Raw genomic sequence first — 14,499 nt, 5'->3', positions numbered from 1 at the left:
AATTACTGACAGTGGAGGGCAAACACATGGGGATCTGCAAATTCAGAAAAAGGGAGAGACCTCTACCTACAAACCTGCAAACCTTCACTTTCACTGGGAAATGGCTGATGCTTACCTGTCTTCTTTGATAACATCAACAAAATGGGCGTCTGTTTTCTCCCGGATGTTCTTGAATCTCAGCGGAAGGAGAGCTGACTGGTCCAAGCTCACTCCTGCCCACCTTCCCTTTTCCTGTAAGATCTCACACAGGGAGGTCTGACTGTTGGTGAGCTTCTCCTCATGGGGAGGACTCAGAAGTCCATTTTGAGTTTTGGAATTAGGAGCTCCAGGAGCCTGCCTCAAGACAAGGGGAGTGGGAGGCAGACACAGAGGCTGAAGTGCAGGCATGTCACAGTGTTATTCCATCCCGGCCTCCACCACACCAGCCCTGCCGCACGTCTGACCAGCACCCTCACACCTCTGTTCTGATCTGACGCTCGACGTCTCCACCCACCCACTTCTCCCCACCCCTGCTATTTTGTCAAATTGCACCTCCAGGGGTCGAGGCAGCCAGGAAGGTGACATCGTGGGAAGGACCAGTAAGGAGGTGGAGAGAAGGCCAAGGAAGAGTTGAGGCTCTCGGAGCTTGCCAACCACAGAATCGGCATTGCAGAGGGCTGTGGGGGAAGCGGCGGGCGGGGGGGCTGGGGCGGTGGATACGGTACGGTACGGGGATCGATCAGAGGGAGGGCGGAGGATAACAGACGCAGGCCTCCCGGGAGAGTCAGCCTTTATAAGCTGTATTCAAAGGGCTCCCGGTTTGGTGCTTGTCCTCCCTTCCTCTGCGGTCCTGACTCTGTCTCTGGGTGAGACTTCAGTGGCAGTGTCCTTGCTGCCAGCCCTGACCCCAAGCCTCTCTTCACGACACATCTCTGCTCCTGCAGAGCCCCCTCGTGTCGCTGCATGTGCACGTTCTGCCCCGTGCTCTGGCCCCACAGACCTTCCCTGGCTACAGCAGTCCGCATCTTGAAGCTCTGAGTGCCTGCGAAGGCAGGCATGTGATTACTCCACTTCACGAGGGTGAGTCCTGACTCTCCAACCCGATCTTACTGGTCTAGTCAAAACCCAAAGGACGAGAAGGTATGGGATGGTGTCGCCCACGGGGAATTATTCTCAGAAGTGAGAAGCCAACAAGACAGGAATGTCACCAAGGGTGGATGCACCGGGAGAGGAGCTGACGGAAAGAACAGCCATGAGCTTGTTACCTTGGTGCTGTTTTTATGCTCCTCTTGACAGCCGTTTTGGACCGCTCCTCCTTCTGCACCAGCTTCCGATTTGGGGGCGAACGTGATTCCGCACGAAGGGCAGGTCTACAAGAAAAACACATGCCGTAGGAACACACCCAGAAAGCACAGCCACAACCCGTAATCCAATCAAGTCTATCAGGTGCAACTGGTTGTGGCGCCGAATGGTTTTAACCAAGTGGAAGGCTTACTGAGCCACTTGAGCATGAATTAAAAACAAACTGGCGAAGTGAAAAACGGAAACACGACCACACAGACTGGTACGTGAACACTCAGGGCAGCGCTATCCGTAACAGCCAAAAAGTAGAAACAACTCAAATGTCCATCAATGGATGAAAGGATCAGCAAAGTGTGGAACATCCACAGGATGGAAGAGTATTCAGCCATCAAAAGGAATGAAACCCTGACACGTGCTACAACATGGATGAGCCTTCAAAACACTGATAGGTGACACGGGCCGGACACAAAGGACAACATTATTACATGATTCCATGTATATACAATGTCCAGAGAAGGCAAGTTCATAGAGATAGTAAGGAGATCAGTGGATGAGGGGATGAAGGAATGGGGAGAGAGCTAAAGGATGTGGAGTTTCTTTTGGGAGGTGATGAAAATGTTCTAAAATGGACTGTGGTGACGGCTGTACAATCCTGCAAGTATACTGAAACCCACCAAATTGTCTACTTTAAAAGGGTACATTTTGTGTGAGTGTAAATTAGATCTCGATAAATCTGTTATTAAGCCAACAAACCGGCCACTAGCCTACACAAGTTTCTCAGGCTGTGTGTGACGGTGAGCTGTTTGTATACAACAGGCTGAAAAGTCAGAGGGACATGTTTACAGACGCAGGAATTCTCCGAAGCTTGAGCAATTAGCTGACCCAGAAAAGACAGGCGGAGGCTCAGCAGGGACAGGCGGAGTAGACAGGGCAGGCTTTGCCTCTCACAGCCAGGGCGTGGAGCTCCCTGTTCAGACTGCGGACCTCAGTCCTCTCACCTACACACAGGAGTGGGGATGGCTGCTGCAGACGTGTGGGAAGAACTAAGCGAGGAAGATGGCGACTCGTGGCCTTGCTCCCGGCGCTCAGTGCATGCTGCACCGACTTACTCTTACTATGGACGTGATCCTGCGTGCCGGCAGCCGCCACCAAGACAGCGACTAACGGCTGCGGGTGGAGAAGACGAACGGCAGCAGGACAGATCTAGCGGCACTCTAGAACAATTTCTAGCATACTAAGCACCGTTAAACACTGGAATACATTATAGAAGGCTAGACGTTATTTTAGAAAGTTAAAATAAGTATCATTTAGGGGCACCTGGGTGGCTCAGTCGGTTAAGCATCCTACTGAGATCATGATCTCATGGTTCACGTGTTGACAGCACGGAGACTGCTTGTGATTCTCTCTGCACACTCACTCTCTCTCTCTCTCTCAAAATAACTAAACTAAACTAAATAAATAAATTAAGTAAGTATCATTTAGGGTCCAAGGGCAAGGATATGACTTACATCACATCTGAAGTTAGATTTCAGGCCTCTACTATTTAAATAAAAGAAATAAAGATTCTAAAGAGTTGTGTCATCTGGGAATCTGATGCAACGTACAAGTATGAACACTCACATTCATTTGCAAAGTGGCGATATATACACCAAAGCAGCAGGCCTCCGACAGGCCCAGCAGGATTCCCGAGGGTGTCCTGTGGTGGGGCGAGGGTGGGAGGAAGTGGCTCTGGTAGCGGCAGTGGTGGCTGCTCCTTTAGGGCCACACTGGTTTTGCAAAGGCCAACTGGCAGCCTAGGGGGAGAGGGGGGTACAATCCGGTGCAGGGGACGGTCAGAGAGACTCTAAGCTGGGTCATACCCTGAGGGTCTGGGGCTTTCCCTAACCTCTTGAAGACACAGTGAAAGGGTAACAGCTACTTCTCTGGCCACTTTTTAAACTTCAAGGCTAGAGAGGTAGCATAACAACAGTAGTTCTAGCTAGCTTCTAGAAGTTACTATAGTGATTACTGGTGTGTAACACAGTGATCAGAGGCCGTATCATGGACCAAATCCTGGTTCTAACACATGATAGGTACGAGACTCCCTGGCCTGTCTCCTCCTTTCTGAAACAGGGCTGTGTCTCCCGCTACTGACCTCCCAGAATAGAGTTGAGCAGGACGAGGGAGCCCCGTCCCGGCCCCGTGGGAGGACTGTGCACGAGCGAGCGGGAGCGCACATGTGCTCACCACACTGGGCTGTGCCTGCAGCGTCAGTGAGCACTCAGCAAATGCTGGTCCTTAACAGTAAAACCTCGGGTTCTAAAGACAGCACATCTGGTCCTTTAATGTCCTTGTCACAGACAGAGCAGCCAACCTCATTATCTCTTGGCATCGTTTGTTCCTGAGTACTTTTCTCTCCTCAAGCACAGAACATGTACTTTAAAAACAGGCCCTGTGCTTCTCAGACATTGCCCATGGCACGCTGGCGTCACACATGAAAGATGTTTTAAGCACTCAGAGCCACAAATATGCAACAGTGACTATCAAACCTACTGGACACCAGAGGGCACACACCCTCTGTGAAGGAGTCCCCGGGTACGCTTCGCAGGCACACACCCTCTCTCTGAAGGGTGACTGCGAAGGGGCTGGAAGAAGCCCGTGGAGACCAGGAGTGTCCAGGGGGATTGGCTGATCTCAGGAGCCTGGGACAACTGGGCAACCCAAGTCTACATCTCTGTGACAGAGAGAGGCCACGGGGCCTGTTCCCTCCCGTAATAAAATGTTCTAATACAAAGGTGAGGTCAGGTGGCCGGCCCACAAAAGAACCTCCGGGAGCAAAGGTGCACACATAATGGTCATCATGCTCTAGAGACTGTGCTCTGGGAGGTTCAGGGGCTTGTCAGAGTCACACGTCAAGCAGCAGAGAGCAGGCCCTGTGGTCGGGACTCCCAGTGGCCTGAACAGTGCTCACTAGTCCCTCTGCATCCCCCCAGCAGCTTCGTGCAGGCAGTGTAGGCCCTAGGAGCGGGCGGCAGAAGCAGCAGCCCCAGGAACTTGCAGTACATGGATCCAGAGGACCCTTTCACTGTGCTTTGAAAATGTGGCTCTTTGTCCTTCTATTTCTTCCTCATCTACTTCGCTTTTGGGGGACAATTTTACTGATTAAATCTTTAAAACAAATGAAACAAAAAGCCTTAGTGAAGTCTGTGCACTGATGGAGACTGCCTCACAACCGAATACTCCCTTCTGCTGTGTGGTGAGGATCCCCTCTGCACCAGGGAGCCCCCCCGCAGGCCACAGAAGGTGGGCTTGTCTCCCTCTCCACCACCCACAGAACCTTTAACTATTTTCCTGCTTCGTGTTCATCTGGGTGAAAACATCTCAAACTGATTTTTGCGAAGCACACAAGACACCTCTGAGATGTTTCCCCACCCGTTAAACACCCGGCTCTCCTCCTACGGAGAAGTCCTCACTAGGAAGAGCATTTCGGACTTCAGGGAACTCTCTGGGGTACCTTATCACCTTGGGAGGCAAGGTGTCCAACAGCCCGATACAACGATAGGGGATCGAGAATCCCGATGTGCTGAGGGCACAGCAATGCACAAAAACCAGGTCCTTATCGGCACAGTGTCTGGGGTCCCGTGTGCCTGACAATTACTCCTCGTAAAAGACCATGCGGCCGCTCTGAGGACACAACGCTTCATCAACAGGGGGAGTCAGACTGCAGGTTCATGGTCCCTGAACACCATACAGCCGTTCTCTGGCCTCCGTCCCTAACACGGGGAGGACCCAGGAATAACCCTGGCACTGTGATCTCCTGTGCCTCACTCCCCTGAAGTAACCCAAGCAGATGACCACCTCCTGGTTCAGTGGCACTCCTGGCAACTGGCACCAAGGGAAGCTTTACTAAGACCAGGTAGGGTCCCCAAAACAGAGCTGTAGGGGCGAAGGAGTGTGCTGGCTGCTGCCTCGGAAACCCGAGATCCCTTGGAGAACACCCAAGAACACACTCTGCATTTTCCCAGATGATGTCTGCTCCTGCCCCAGCACGGACGTCAGCTTTGGAGCGGAGATTATAACTACCTCTCCAACACACTAGAGCATAAACGCATTTGTTTTAAACCCATTTCAATGTACACATGCTCCATTCTGTTCAGAATACATGTCATAGAGGTAAAAAACAGGTTTTTCTTCAAGGCTCTCTCTCTTCACGAGATACATCACTTCCAAGCCAACAGCTGTCCTTTTTCATAACTGTCAAGGAAGGGAGCAGGGAGACCTCTTTTCTGAGAATCGAAGAGGAAACATCAGAAAGGCCTGGCTTCACCCGTTTGGCAAGCTGAGTGTGACTTCGGCGAGCTGTCCTGGGACCCAGAAAGGCAGAGCGTGCTCCCAAACTTGAAACCCAGGCTGAGCGTGACAGACAGGAACGTGCAACGTGCAACGGTAACGACAGACAGACTTCCTGAGACCCACGCAGGGCTCTCTCTGCATTCTCTGCCCGTAGTCCTCAGAAGCACCGGGAAGCAGACGCTGTGATCAGCTCCCTTCTACACATGAGGCAGAGAAGAGAAAGGACTTGCCCAGAGTTATGCAGTTAGAAAATGACAGAGGGGAGCTGAAGCCCAGGTGGCAGCACCCTGGACCCTATCCGAGCATGTGGCCTCTCTGAGGGAGCAGGAGTAAGTCACCTGCCTTCTCCTATCCTTGGCAGGCCAGTGCAGCATCGTGGAAGCTAGTGGGTTAGCAGAAGCATGAACACTTCCAAGTAGATGATTTCTGCAAACAAAATACTAGAGGAAAATAGAAGCAGAAATTGTTACAGAAGAAGTAAGGCAACTTAGAAGCTTTAAGAACAGAAAATGCACAGTCTGAGAGTACGGGAGGCAAAACAACAACAAAATAAAACAAAAACCTGTAAAAATCAGACGTAAGATCTCAAAGTCGTGGAGCACAGAGTCACAGAACCCTGCTCAGATTCCTGGGCCCTAAACGACCACTGGGTTTATTAAGGGAGGCTGATAAGGCAAGCAGATCATTACTGTGCTGTGGAAATATTCCATCAGGAAGTCAAAAGAAGAAAATGTGTGGTTATTTGGGGAAATTTCATTTACGTGCAGTACTTTACTGCCTGATAATACCAGTTAAATGACGCTGGACACATCTTCCAGTTCAATTCACATGTGATATATCACAGAAATACAGTCAACATGGTATATTTATATTACACAGTATGATTAGAATAGCACAACTACGGTAAAAAGTTAGTACACGTACATTAGACGTTTACATCGTGAGACAACAGACTTACACGGAGTGGGAAAGAGTCCAGAGAGCTGCAGGCCACGTGTCGTCCCCAACCGTCCCCACCACGTGTCAGTCCCCGCTTCCGCGGCCGTTTGCACCTCACAGCAACCACAGCGCGCTCATCAAGACGAAGTAATTAACACTGCACAGAACTACTAACTGCGCTACAGGCTCAGATTTCCCAGCTTTCCCCTGAGTGTCCGGTTTCTGTTCCGGGATCCCACGCTGCATTTAGCGTCTCTTTGTCTCCTCCAGCCAGTGGCAGGTCCTCTGTCTTTCGTCTTTGGTGACTTGTCACTCCTTCGGTGTCATGGTCAGGTGTCATGTGTTCTGTAGACCGGCCTCAAATCTGCACTTGTCCAGTGTGATCTCAAAAGTCGGCCAAGGTTTAGGAGTTGGGAGAAGAACCCCACAGAGGTGACGTGCCCTTGTCAATACATCACACGGTAGGGTGCGGGGGCATGCACGTGACACTGAGAGCCTTATTAATAGACATGCCAGCCTTCATCACCCAGTGAGGCAGGGCCCACCAGGTTTTCCACCGTGGAGTTACTATTCTTCTCTTTGCAATCAATAAATATCGGGGGATGGAGGTGTTTGGAGGCGGTGCAAATATCCTGCTTCTCCTTAAACTTCTACCTACTAATTTCAGAACTCACTGAGGGACCCTGCCTGCAGCAAATACCATGGTGGTGTCCCAGTGATGGCTCTCTCCCTCCCTCAGCTGGAACTCTTCTGTGAGGTTAACTGCCGACCTGCATGGGACAGGCTTCCTCTGACAGAAGGAAAAACACGGGACTGGAAATGGAGATACAACCTGGAGTCTTTTTTTTTTTTTTAAACTTACTTCATATTCACATTCTGGAATCAGACTATTTATTTTGTAAGAATTTTATTAACATAGAGTTAACATACCATGCAATTTACCCATCTAAAGTGTATATAATTCAGTGAATTTTAGTATATTCACAGAATTGTGCAACCATCACCACTACCAATTAAACTTATAATAAATATGTAGTGTCTGAACTACAGACAGACACTACCTTTCCCGTTTCTGTAATGAACTAGAAGGATGGCCGCTTCCTCAGACGGAGCCCACGGAGCCTCCTTGTAATAATTTTGAGTAAAAATAACAAGGACATAAAAGAGTGACCACTTATTTAGAGTCATGAAAAAAGTCTCAGTGACGCCACAGAAGGATGGTCCCCGGAGCTAGTGACCTCAAAGGGAAAGTATTGCCCTTTTGATAACAGGACAGATGCTCCACGAATTGCCCCCATGTAGGCAAATCCACACCGTTAGCCTCATTACTGACTGTAAACACGTAGAAACTCCCTGTGTGCGTGCAGCCCCAGGGTTCTGAATAATAGATTAAGGTTAAATTCACAGAGACTGGGCGAGCAGGTGTCTTGTCAATGAGGTCCTTCACAGATGAACCGAGATGCTCTCACAGCTCACACACGCAGTTCACTAGTTAAGACTGATGTGATAAAAAACCATCCACATTTCGGTTTTCGTTTTTTTGCTCTTCGCAGAGACGTCAGACCAGCTATTTTTACTGGCATGTGTAGTCTCAATCCATCCATCATCCACAGCATTCATGGAGATGGAGCGGTAGACACCTACTGCAGAGCTCAGGTCACACTGCACGGGCCCAGGTGCTCCTGCTCCAATATCACATTTATGACATGGTCACGTCCCCTACAGCAAAATCTGAAGACCCTCCCTGAAGTCGGAACACACAGAGAAGGCAAGACCTTCCTGAGAGAGTCAGTGACTCCTTGTGGGCAAATCAAAGCAGAGATCTGTCTCCTCTTGTCCTTCTTGACCCCCCACCCTGTGGTCAGCGTCCACTTCTCCACGTGGAGTGAACAAACACATGTCCGGTAGTAAGTGAGCCTCCAAACCTAGCATTCATGGGCATGACTTCGGCTACTCTTCGCGGCAGCCCTGGGAGCTCGCCATCCACTATTTCACTGTGGACAGAGAAACTGAGTGACAAGGCTTTGGGAAGGCTCTTTGATTTTAAGTTCTGGCTCTTTCCGTGGTACTAAAGCTCCCTTCCATGACACTGACATTTAGAGTCCTTGTCTCCTTCCCTGGCTCCCCTCTTGATTCCTCCTTCCTCTACTCCAAACCTTAGAGCTTTCTTTGCAAGCTCAGGCTCAGACAGCTGGGCGCTGTGGTGTTGGTCGAACCCGTCCCGCAACAGGCTATGGCAGGGCCTTCCTGATGAGAAACCCTCACTGCCCCACTCAAGAAGCCAAGACTTGGGCGTGGGAAGCGCTCCCTCTGATCTATGACATCAGGGCCAAACCCTTTATCCTTTGACGTCACTATTTTTTCTTGGTAGGTCATCACAGACGAGTTTATGAAACATTATGTAAAACTACCCCAGCTTTGAACTGGGAGACAACCTGCATGGGACACGCGTCGAGGGGGTAGACAAGAGTACTGTGTTGACATTACCTGCTCCTATTCAGTCCTGCTCGGGCTTCTGAGTGCGGTCCTACTTGTGGCCTAACTCTGCAGAGCTACAGCTCTCTGTGTCTCATTCAAGAATTAAAAACTTGGGGCGCCTGGGTGGCTGTCATTTAAGCGACCGACTTCTTGATTTCAGCTCAGGTCATGATCTCACAGTTTATGAATTTGAGCCCCGCGTCAGGCTCTGTGCTGACAGCAAGGAGCCTGTTTAGAATTCTCTCTCCCTCCCTCCCTCCCTCCCTCCCTCCCTCCCTCCCTCTCTCTCTCTCTCTGCCACTTCCCTGCTCATGTGCTCTCTCTCAAATAAATAAACTTTAAAAAAGAATTAAAAACGTAAGCCAAAAAACATTATAATTATCTACCACATGCCAGAGTGCACACTTGGGAAAAGCATACGTTATTTAACACTTGGGGCCCTCCCGCATTCAAAGAGCTCACAGGAAGCTGCCCAAGAAACAAGCAAACGGGTAGGTTACAGCTGAATGGACCTTGGATTTGGAGATGGGGAGACAGCACAGTTAGCCAGAGGGGTCACACACAGGAAGCTGCAGTTCCGCCGCCCGGGGCGAGGAAGAGAAGCCCAGAGGGAAGGGACGTGAGGAGCACCACGGGTGACAGGAGCGACGGGAGGACCAAGACACGCATGCTCTCACTTGAGGAATATTCACTCAACACCTTTCCCCAGTTTCTTGGTTCCTGCGAGAAGCTCCTTCCACTAGACAGTCATTCCTCCGAAAGGTGCTGCTTGAAAAAAGAAGTCTGTGGTCACCAAGGCCTGAGAGCACGGCCTCCGCATCCCTCTCTGGAGGCCCCAACGTGGCTGTCAGCACGCTAGAGGCTCTGAGCAGCCCTGGAGAAGAGAGACCCTTTCTCTTGCACACAGCCCCAGACTGCGCAGGTTTACGTGACCATACAACACTTTTCCGTACTTGATGCCTATTTCCGGCCTGAGAAACCACTGCTCAAGGGAAGGTACTTTCAAAGGACACAGTGCCTGGCACAGGCTCCTCCAACGAGCCGGGCTTCCCACAGTGGGTGGGGAGATGCGAGGATGGTCACACAAACCTACATGAGAGCTGCGCTTGCTGGAGGAGGCAGGAGCAGCCACGAAGGGAAGAAGTGCGTTCCCAGGGAGAGTCGACGGACCCTGACGAAGGAGAAGGAGGAAGCAGTCAGTGCTTCCAGCTAACTAGAAAAACTGACCAGAGTACAGACCACGTAAGGCAAGAAACCAATGGCTCGTGTGAGGTGCTGACAGGTATTTGGGTTAAACCTGCCCTAAGAACCTATGAGCGGGCAGCCAGTATTTTTTCTGTTGTGCAAAAACTTACTCGAGGGAAGGCCTTACACGTACATTAGAGTGCATATAGCCCTTCAAGTAGACCTCAGTTTTCTGTCCTTCCAGCTCAGGATGATAGCTCTAAGGACTCCCTAAGTCACCCAGCGCTTCCTATTTGCAAGGCTTTCACAGAGGCCTGCTCTCACCTGATCCCGCACAAACCGAAGCAGAGGGGCGAGCCTGTGCCCCGCTGCCCTAGATCAGCAAGGCCTGGAGTGGAGACCGCGCCGTCCACCTCTCCACTCCAAGCGCAGGGCGGCCCTAGACTCAGATGCCATTACCCTCCCTGCACCATCAAAATGTCCCGAAGTTACACTTCAAGATCTTCCCTTCTGAAAGGGGCACAAAGATCTCCCACCACCCCAAATTCCTTTTGTCAGACACAGTTAACTTAATAGATCACAAGATTTTCAGAAAACTTTCAATGATTATTTGGAAAATTTATACACAGCAACAGAATACGCTAAATAGTTTTTGTCCAGATTTTAAAAATAAAGACATTTATATCTATAACTATAGCTATATACATATCACTAGAACAAGAAACGTTCTTTTGGGATAAGAGAAAACCTTTTTAGGGTAATTTAGCAGTCAATCGCTGTCACTAAAATTGGAAGGTATGTGCTACGGATAGAAACACACATACACGTAATCTAACATATCAGGCAAACACAACAAATCATTCATTTTTGGATTTGAGCTCTATTTTTCTATTTAAATGCAGTTCAGTCTGAAGCCTGGAAGAAATAATTTCTCTCCAAATAACGAAACTGTACTTGGAAAAGGTGTTTTTAACGTCTCACCCCCCGACAATTCTCCCCTGGTTGTGTGCAGGGACAGCCCGTGAGCCCGGAGCTCCGCCTTCTGACCGCTGCAAGTCACTGCCCCACGCGAAGAGGCTGTCTTCAAAGTGTGCAGGCATTAAGGAAGTATCAGATACCTTAGCTGTCATGCACGTGCCAGAGCATATGGGGAAGAGGCGGTCTAGCACCCTACCCCGTGGGTCCTCAACCAGAGGGGGTTTCACCCTCCTTCATCCCTCAGGGGTCTCAGGGGTTACTGGGCACTGTCTGACATTCTTGGTCACCATAATGGGGGGAGGGGGTGCTCCTGGCACGTGAAGGTGAAGGCCGCGGATGGTGCTCAATGTCCCACTGGGCACAGGATGGCCCCCACCACGAAGAGTTACCTGGCCCGAAACGTTCCTAGTGCTGAGGGTGGCAAATCCCGCACTAAATTAACAAAGCGCACGATAAAAATGGTATCAGAGTGCTGTTAATAAAACTGAGCACAATTACACAAAATAACTGGACGGCAGGGACTATGGATTCTGGCAGAGGGAAAGGACCTGGACGCCCACATTGTGGTCCCCTCTGAGCTAGCTCTCAAAGCGCTGAGTGAATGTGGACAAGCAGGGACACACTGGATTAAAGTCATAACACCAGGCCATCGTCCTGACCTGTTTGAGGACACAACAACACAGTGAAGTGGAACTGTCAACAGTGCCTCTCTCTCTCTCTCTCTCTCCTTCATTTTTTTTTTTTTTTTTTTATTAAATGGAAACCTCAAATATTTCAACCGTAAAAATAAACCAGAGATACCAGTAGGGAAAATGAAATCAAATGTGGAAGCCGAGGAGCAGCTCATAAACTGGAGTGGTTTCAAATGCCCACGGTCCGTCTGCCATGTTAATCCCGTGGTAGTTTATTATAACAGAAATGGGCACTTCTAGACAGTCGCCAGGAGGTCTCTGTTCCAACAATGAAATATTACAACATTCCTGGCAAGAATGCACTCTTAAAGTGAGCTACGCCACAAGATTCATCCACACCAACAAAGTTAAAATAATCATAAGACATTGGATTTCAAGAGACGTTAGGTGCACTTGAGAAAATGGTGTCTGCAGTAGGATACGAACTAGCTCTACAAGCAAGATGCGAGAAGAATCCCCTTTACTGTCATTTATCATTAGCTTTCAAAAATCCCAAAAGACAGCGTAGGTCTCAGAAAAAGAAAATAACTCGAGTAAGAAGCAAATTGATGCAGCGTAGAAAGAAAATGGAGGTGCATATATGTCAAAAAAGCAAAGGTATTAAAAAAGGCAAAATGCTGCTGACTTCAGACTAAATTTAAAAACTGCAAAAACCAAATTGCAGGGCGTTCCAAGTCGTCTGCCACAGACCCAAAGGCCGCTTATCATTTCACATGTGCTACTGCAGAATTAATACAAAGTTTAAGAAGTAGGAAAAAAAAAAAAACTAACCTTAAGGTTATCAAAGGTTTTGACAGTCTGCGCCAAGTCACTGACACTCCCTGGCGATGCTGTCCCCTGTCCCCTAGGGCCTGAGGACACCCGTGAGCCGTCAATGACCTCATAGCCAGAAAGCAAGGCCTCTGAACAGCTGCAACGAGACTCCTTCGCTCTCTGACCCGCTATCAGGTATGTCTTCAAACCTATGGATAAAAATTACAATCAGCACAGATGGAAACCACCGTTGGTTGAAATGCAGCTCGATCTTGCTCTCTATGCAGGACATGCTCCTGAAAAGTGGAGAGTAAAGTGAAAATATGAATGTCATATTTTACTACTGATTTCCGTGATCTTTTCAGAGACGTGCTGACTCGGGGAGAATGTCTGCCTCCAAAACACACCATTTTCTTATATCATGTTTTCTTTGAATTTTGGCTGCACATTTTCCCTTGAGGGCTGAAATGAGCATTAAAAACTTCCTCCATGAAAGGGTCACATGACCGCTTTGTGACAGCAGCCGAGCGGAATGACAGTCCACCCTAGACACTTGTTTGGTCAGTCTCTATGTAAGGGTGATCTAGAATATGGACCACTTTACCATGTCAGGATTGCAAAACTGCCACGAAAAACGAGACCATAATGTGCACCAACAGGGGTAACTAAAACCTCCCTTGATTCAGATTATTAAGTATGGGTCTTCTGGTGGATCTAGAACATGGATTCTGTCAACCTGTACTCCGTGAGAATTTAATTCTCTCACAAAACCCTCATTAAAAAAAAAAAGTTAGTTAAATGGACAATTAACTGACATCTTTACAATTCTCGTTACAGGCTGAAATAACAGAAACATACGCCACACCATGAAGTAGCTCTAATGGGCAGGTGGCTCCCCGCTGTGGGTATTCAGAACTATCTGCTGAGAAAATACTAAGGAGCAGCTTTTTCAGACAGAACTCAAGCCATTTCTGAAAATGAAGCAAACCTTATTTAAATGAATCCATTGTTAGTCCCTACTGAAATTTGACGAGACTGCAAATTTGTTACGGGGAGTGGGAATGTATGTAATTTGTTTAAAAAACATTTATCGTAGGACTAAGGTATGTTGTTCCTAGAGAATAAAATCAAGAACACAATAGGTCCCTGTCCTGGAGAGTTATAAGCTCCAGCAGAAGGTGGTAATGGAAAAGCATCACACAAAGATTTGATCAAGAGGTGAGGTGTCTACACTCCTAAACCCATACAGGTACTTATATTCAGTACATTTTAATAAATGCTTTAAAATTAATTACCTAATTACTTAAAGAAAGCGGGGGCAACATCTGGCTGGCTTAGTCTGTAGAGCATGTGACTCTTGATCTTGGGGTTGTGAGTTCAAGCCCCGCAATGAGGGTAGAGATTACTTTAAAAAAGTTAGCTGGGCGGTGCCTGGGTAGCTCAGTTAAGCGTCTGACTTTGGCTCACACGTCAGTGTGAGTCCTGCGTCGGGTTCTGTGCTGCCAGCTCAGAGCCTGGAGCCTGCTTTGGATTTTGTGTCTGGAGCCTGCTTTGGATTCTGTGTCTCCCTTTCACTCTGCCCCTCCCCGCTCATGCTCTGTCTGTCTGTCTCTCTCTCAAAAATAAATAAACATTAAAAAAATAAAAATAAAAATAAAAATAATTAGTTGGGGCACCTGGGTGGCTCAGTTGGTTGAGCATCTGACTCTTGATTTTGGCTCAGGTCCTGATCTCAGAGTTGTGGAATCGAGCCCTGCACTGGGCTCCCGACCAAGCATGGGGCCTGCTTGAGATTCTCTCCCTCTGCCCCTCTCCCTGGCTTGCACTCTCTCTTACTCTCTAAAATAAATAAGAAAGTAAG

The 14,499-nt window shown here is 48.8% G+C and overlaps 1 protein-coding gene across 1 annotated transcript in view; it reads right to left on the bottom strand.

The window, feature by feature from the left end:
* The window catches only part of ADCY9 (adenylate cyclase 9), a 119,735-nt gene that overhangs the window by 23,728 nt on the left and 81,508 nt on the right, over nucleotides 1-14,499 (bottom strand). The window contains exons 2-4 of the mRNA XM_060648307.3: nucleotides 12,657-12,847; nucleotides 1,245-1,349; nucleotides 116-333 (exon numbers count right to left, since the gene is read on the bottom strand). Coding sequence (XP_060504290.3) covers nucleotides 116-333; nucleotides 1,245-1,349; nucleotides 12,657-12,847 — 514 coding nt within the window. The remainder of the gene's footprint in view (nucleotides 1-115; nucleotides 334-1,244; nucleotides 1,350-12,656; nucleotides 12,848-14,499) is intronic.

The sequence above is a fragment of the Panthera onca genome, chromosome E3, assembly GCF_046562875.1.
Source record: "Panthera onca isolate mPanOnc1 chromosome E3, mPanOnc1 haplotype 2, whole genome shotgun sequence".
Lineage (NCBI taxonomy): Eukaryota > Metazoa > Chordata > Mammalia > Carnivora > Felidae > Panthera > Panthera onca.
The sequence above is the reverse complement of the archived record's forward strand: the minus strand, read 5'-3'. Positions and strand labels throughout refer to the sequence as shown.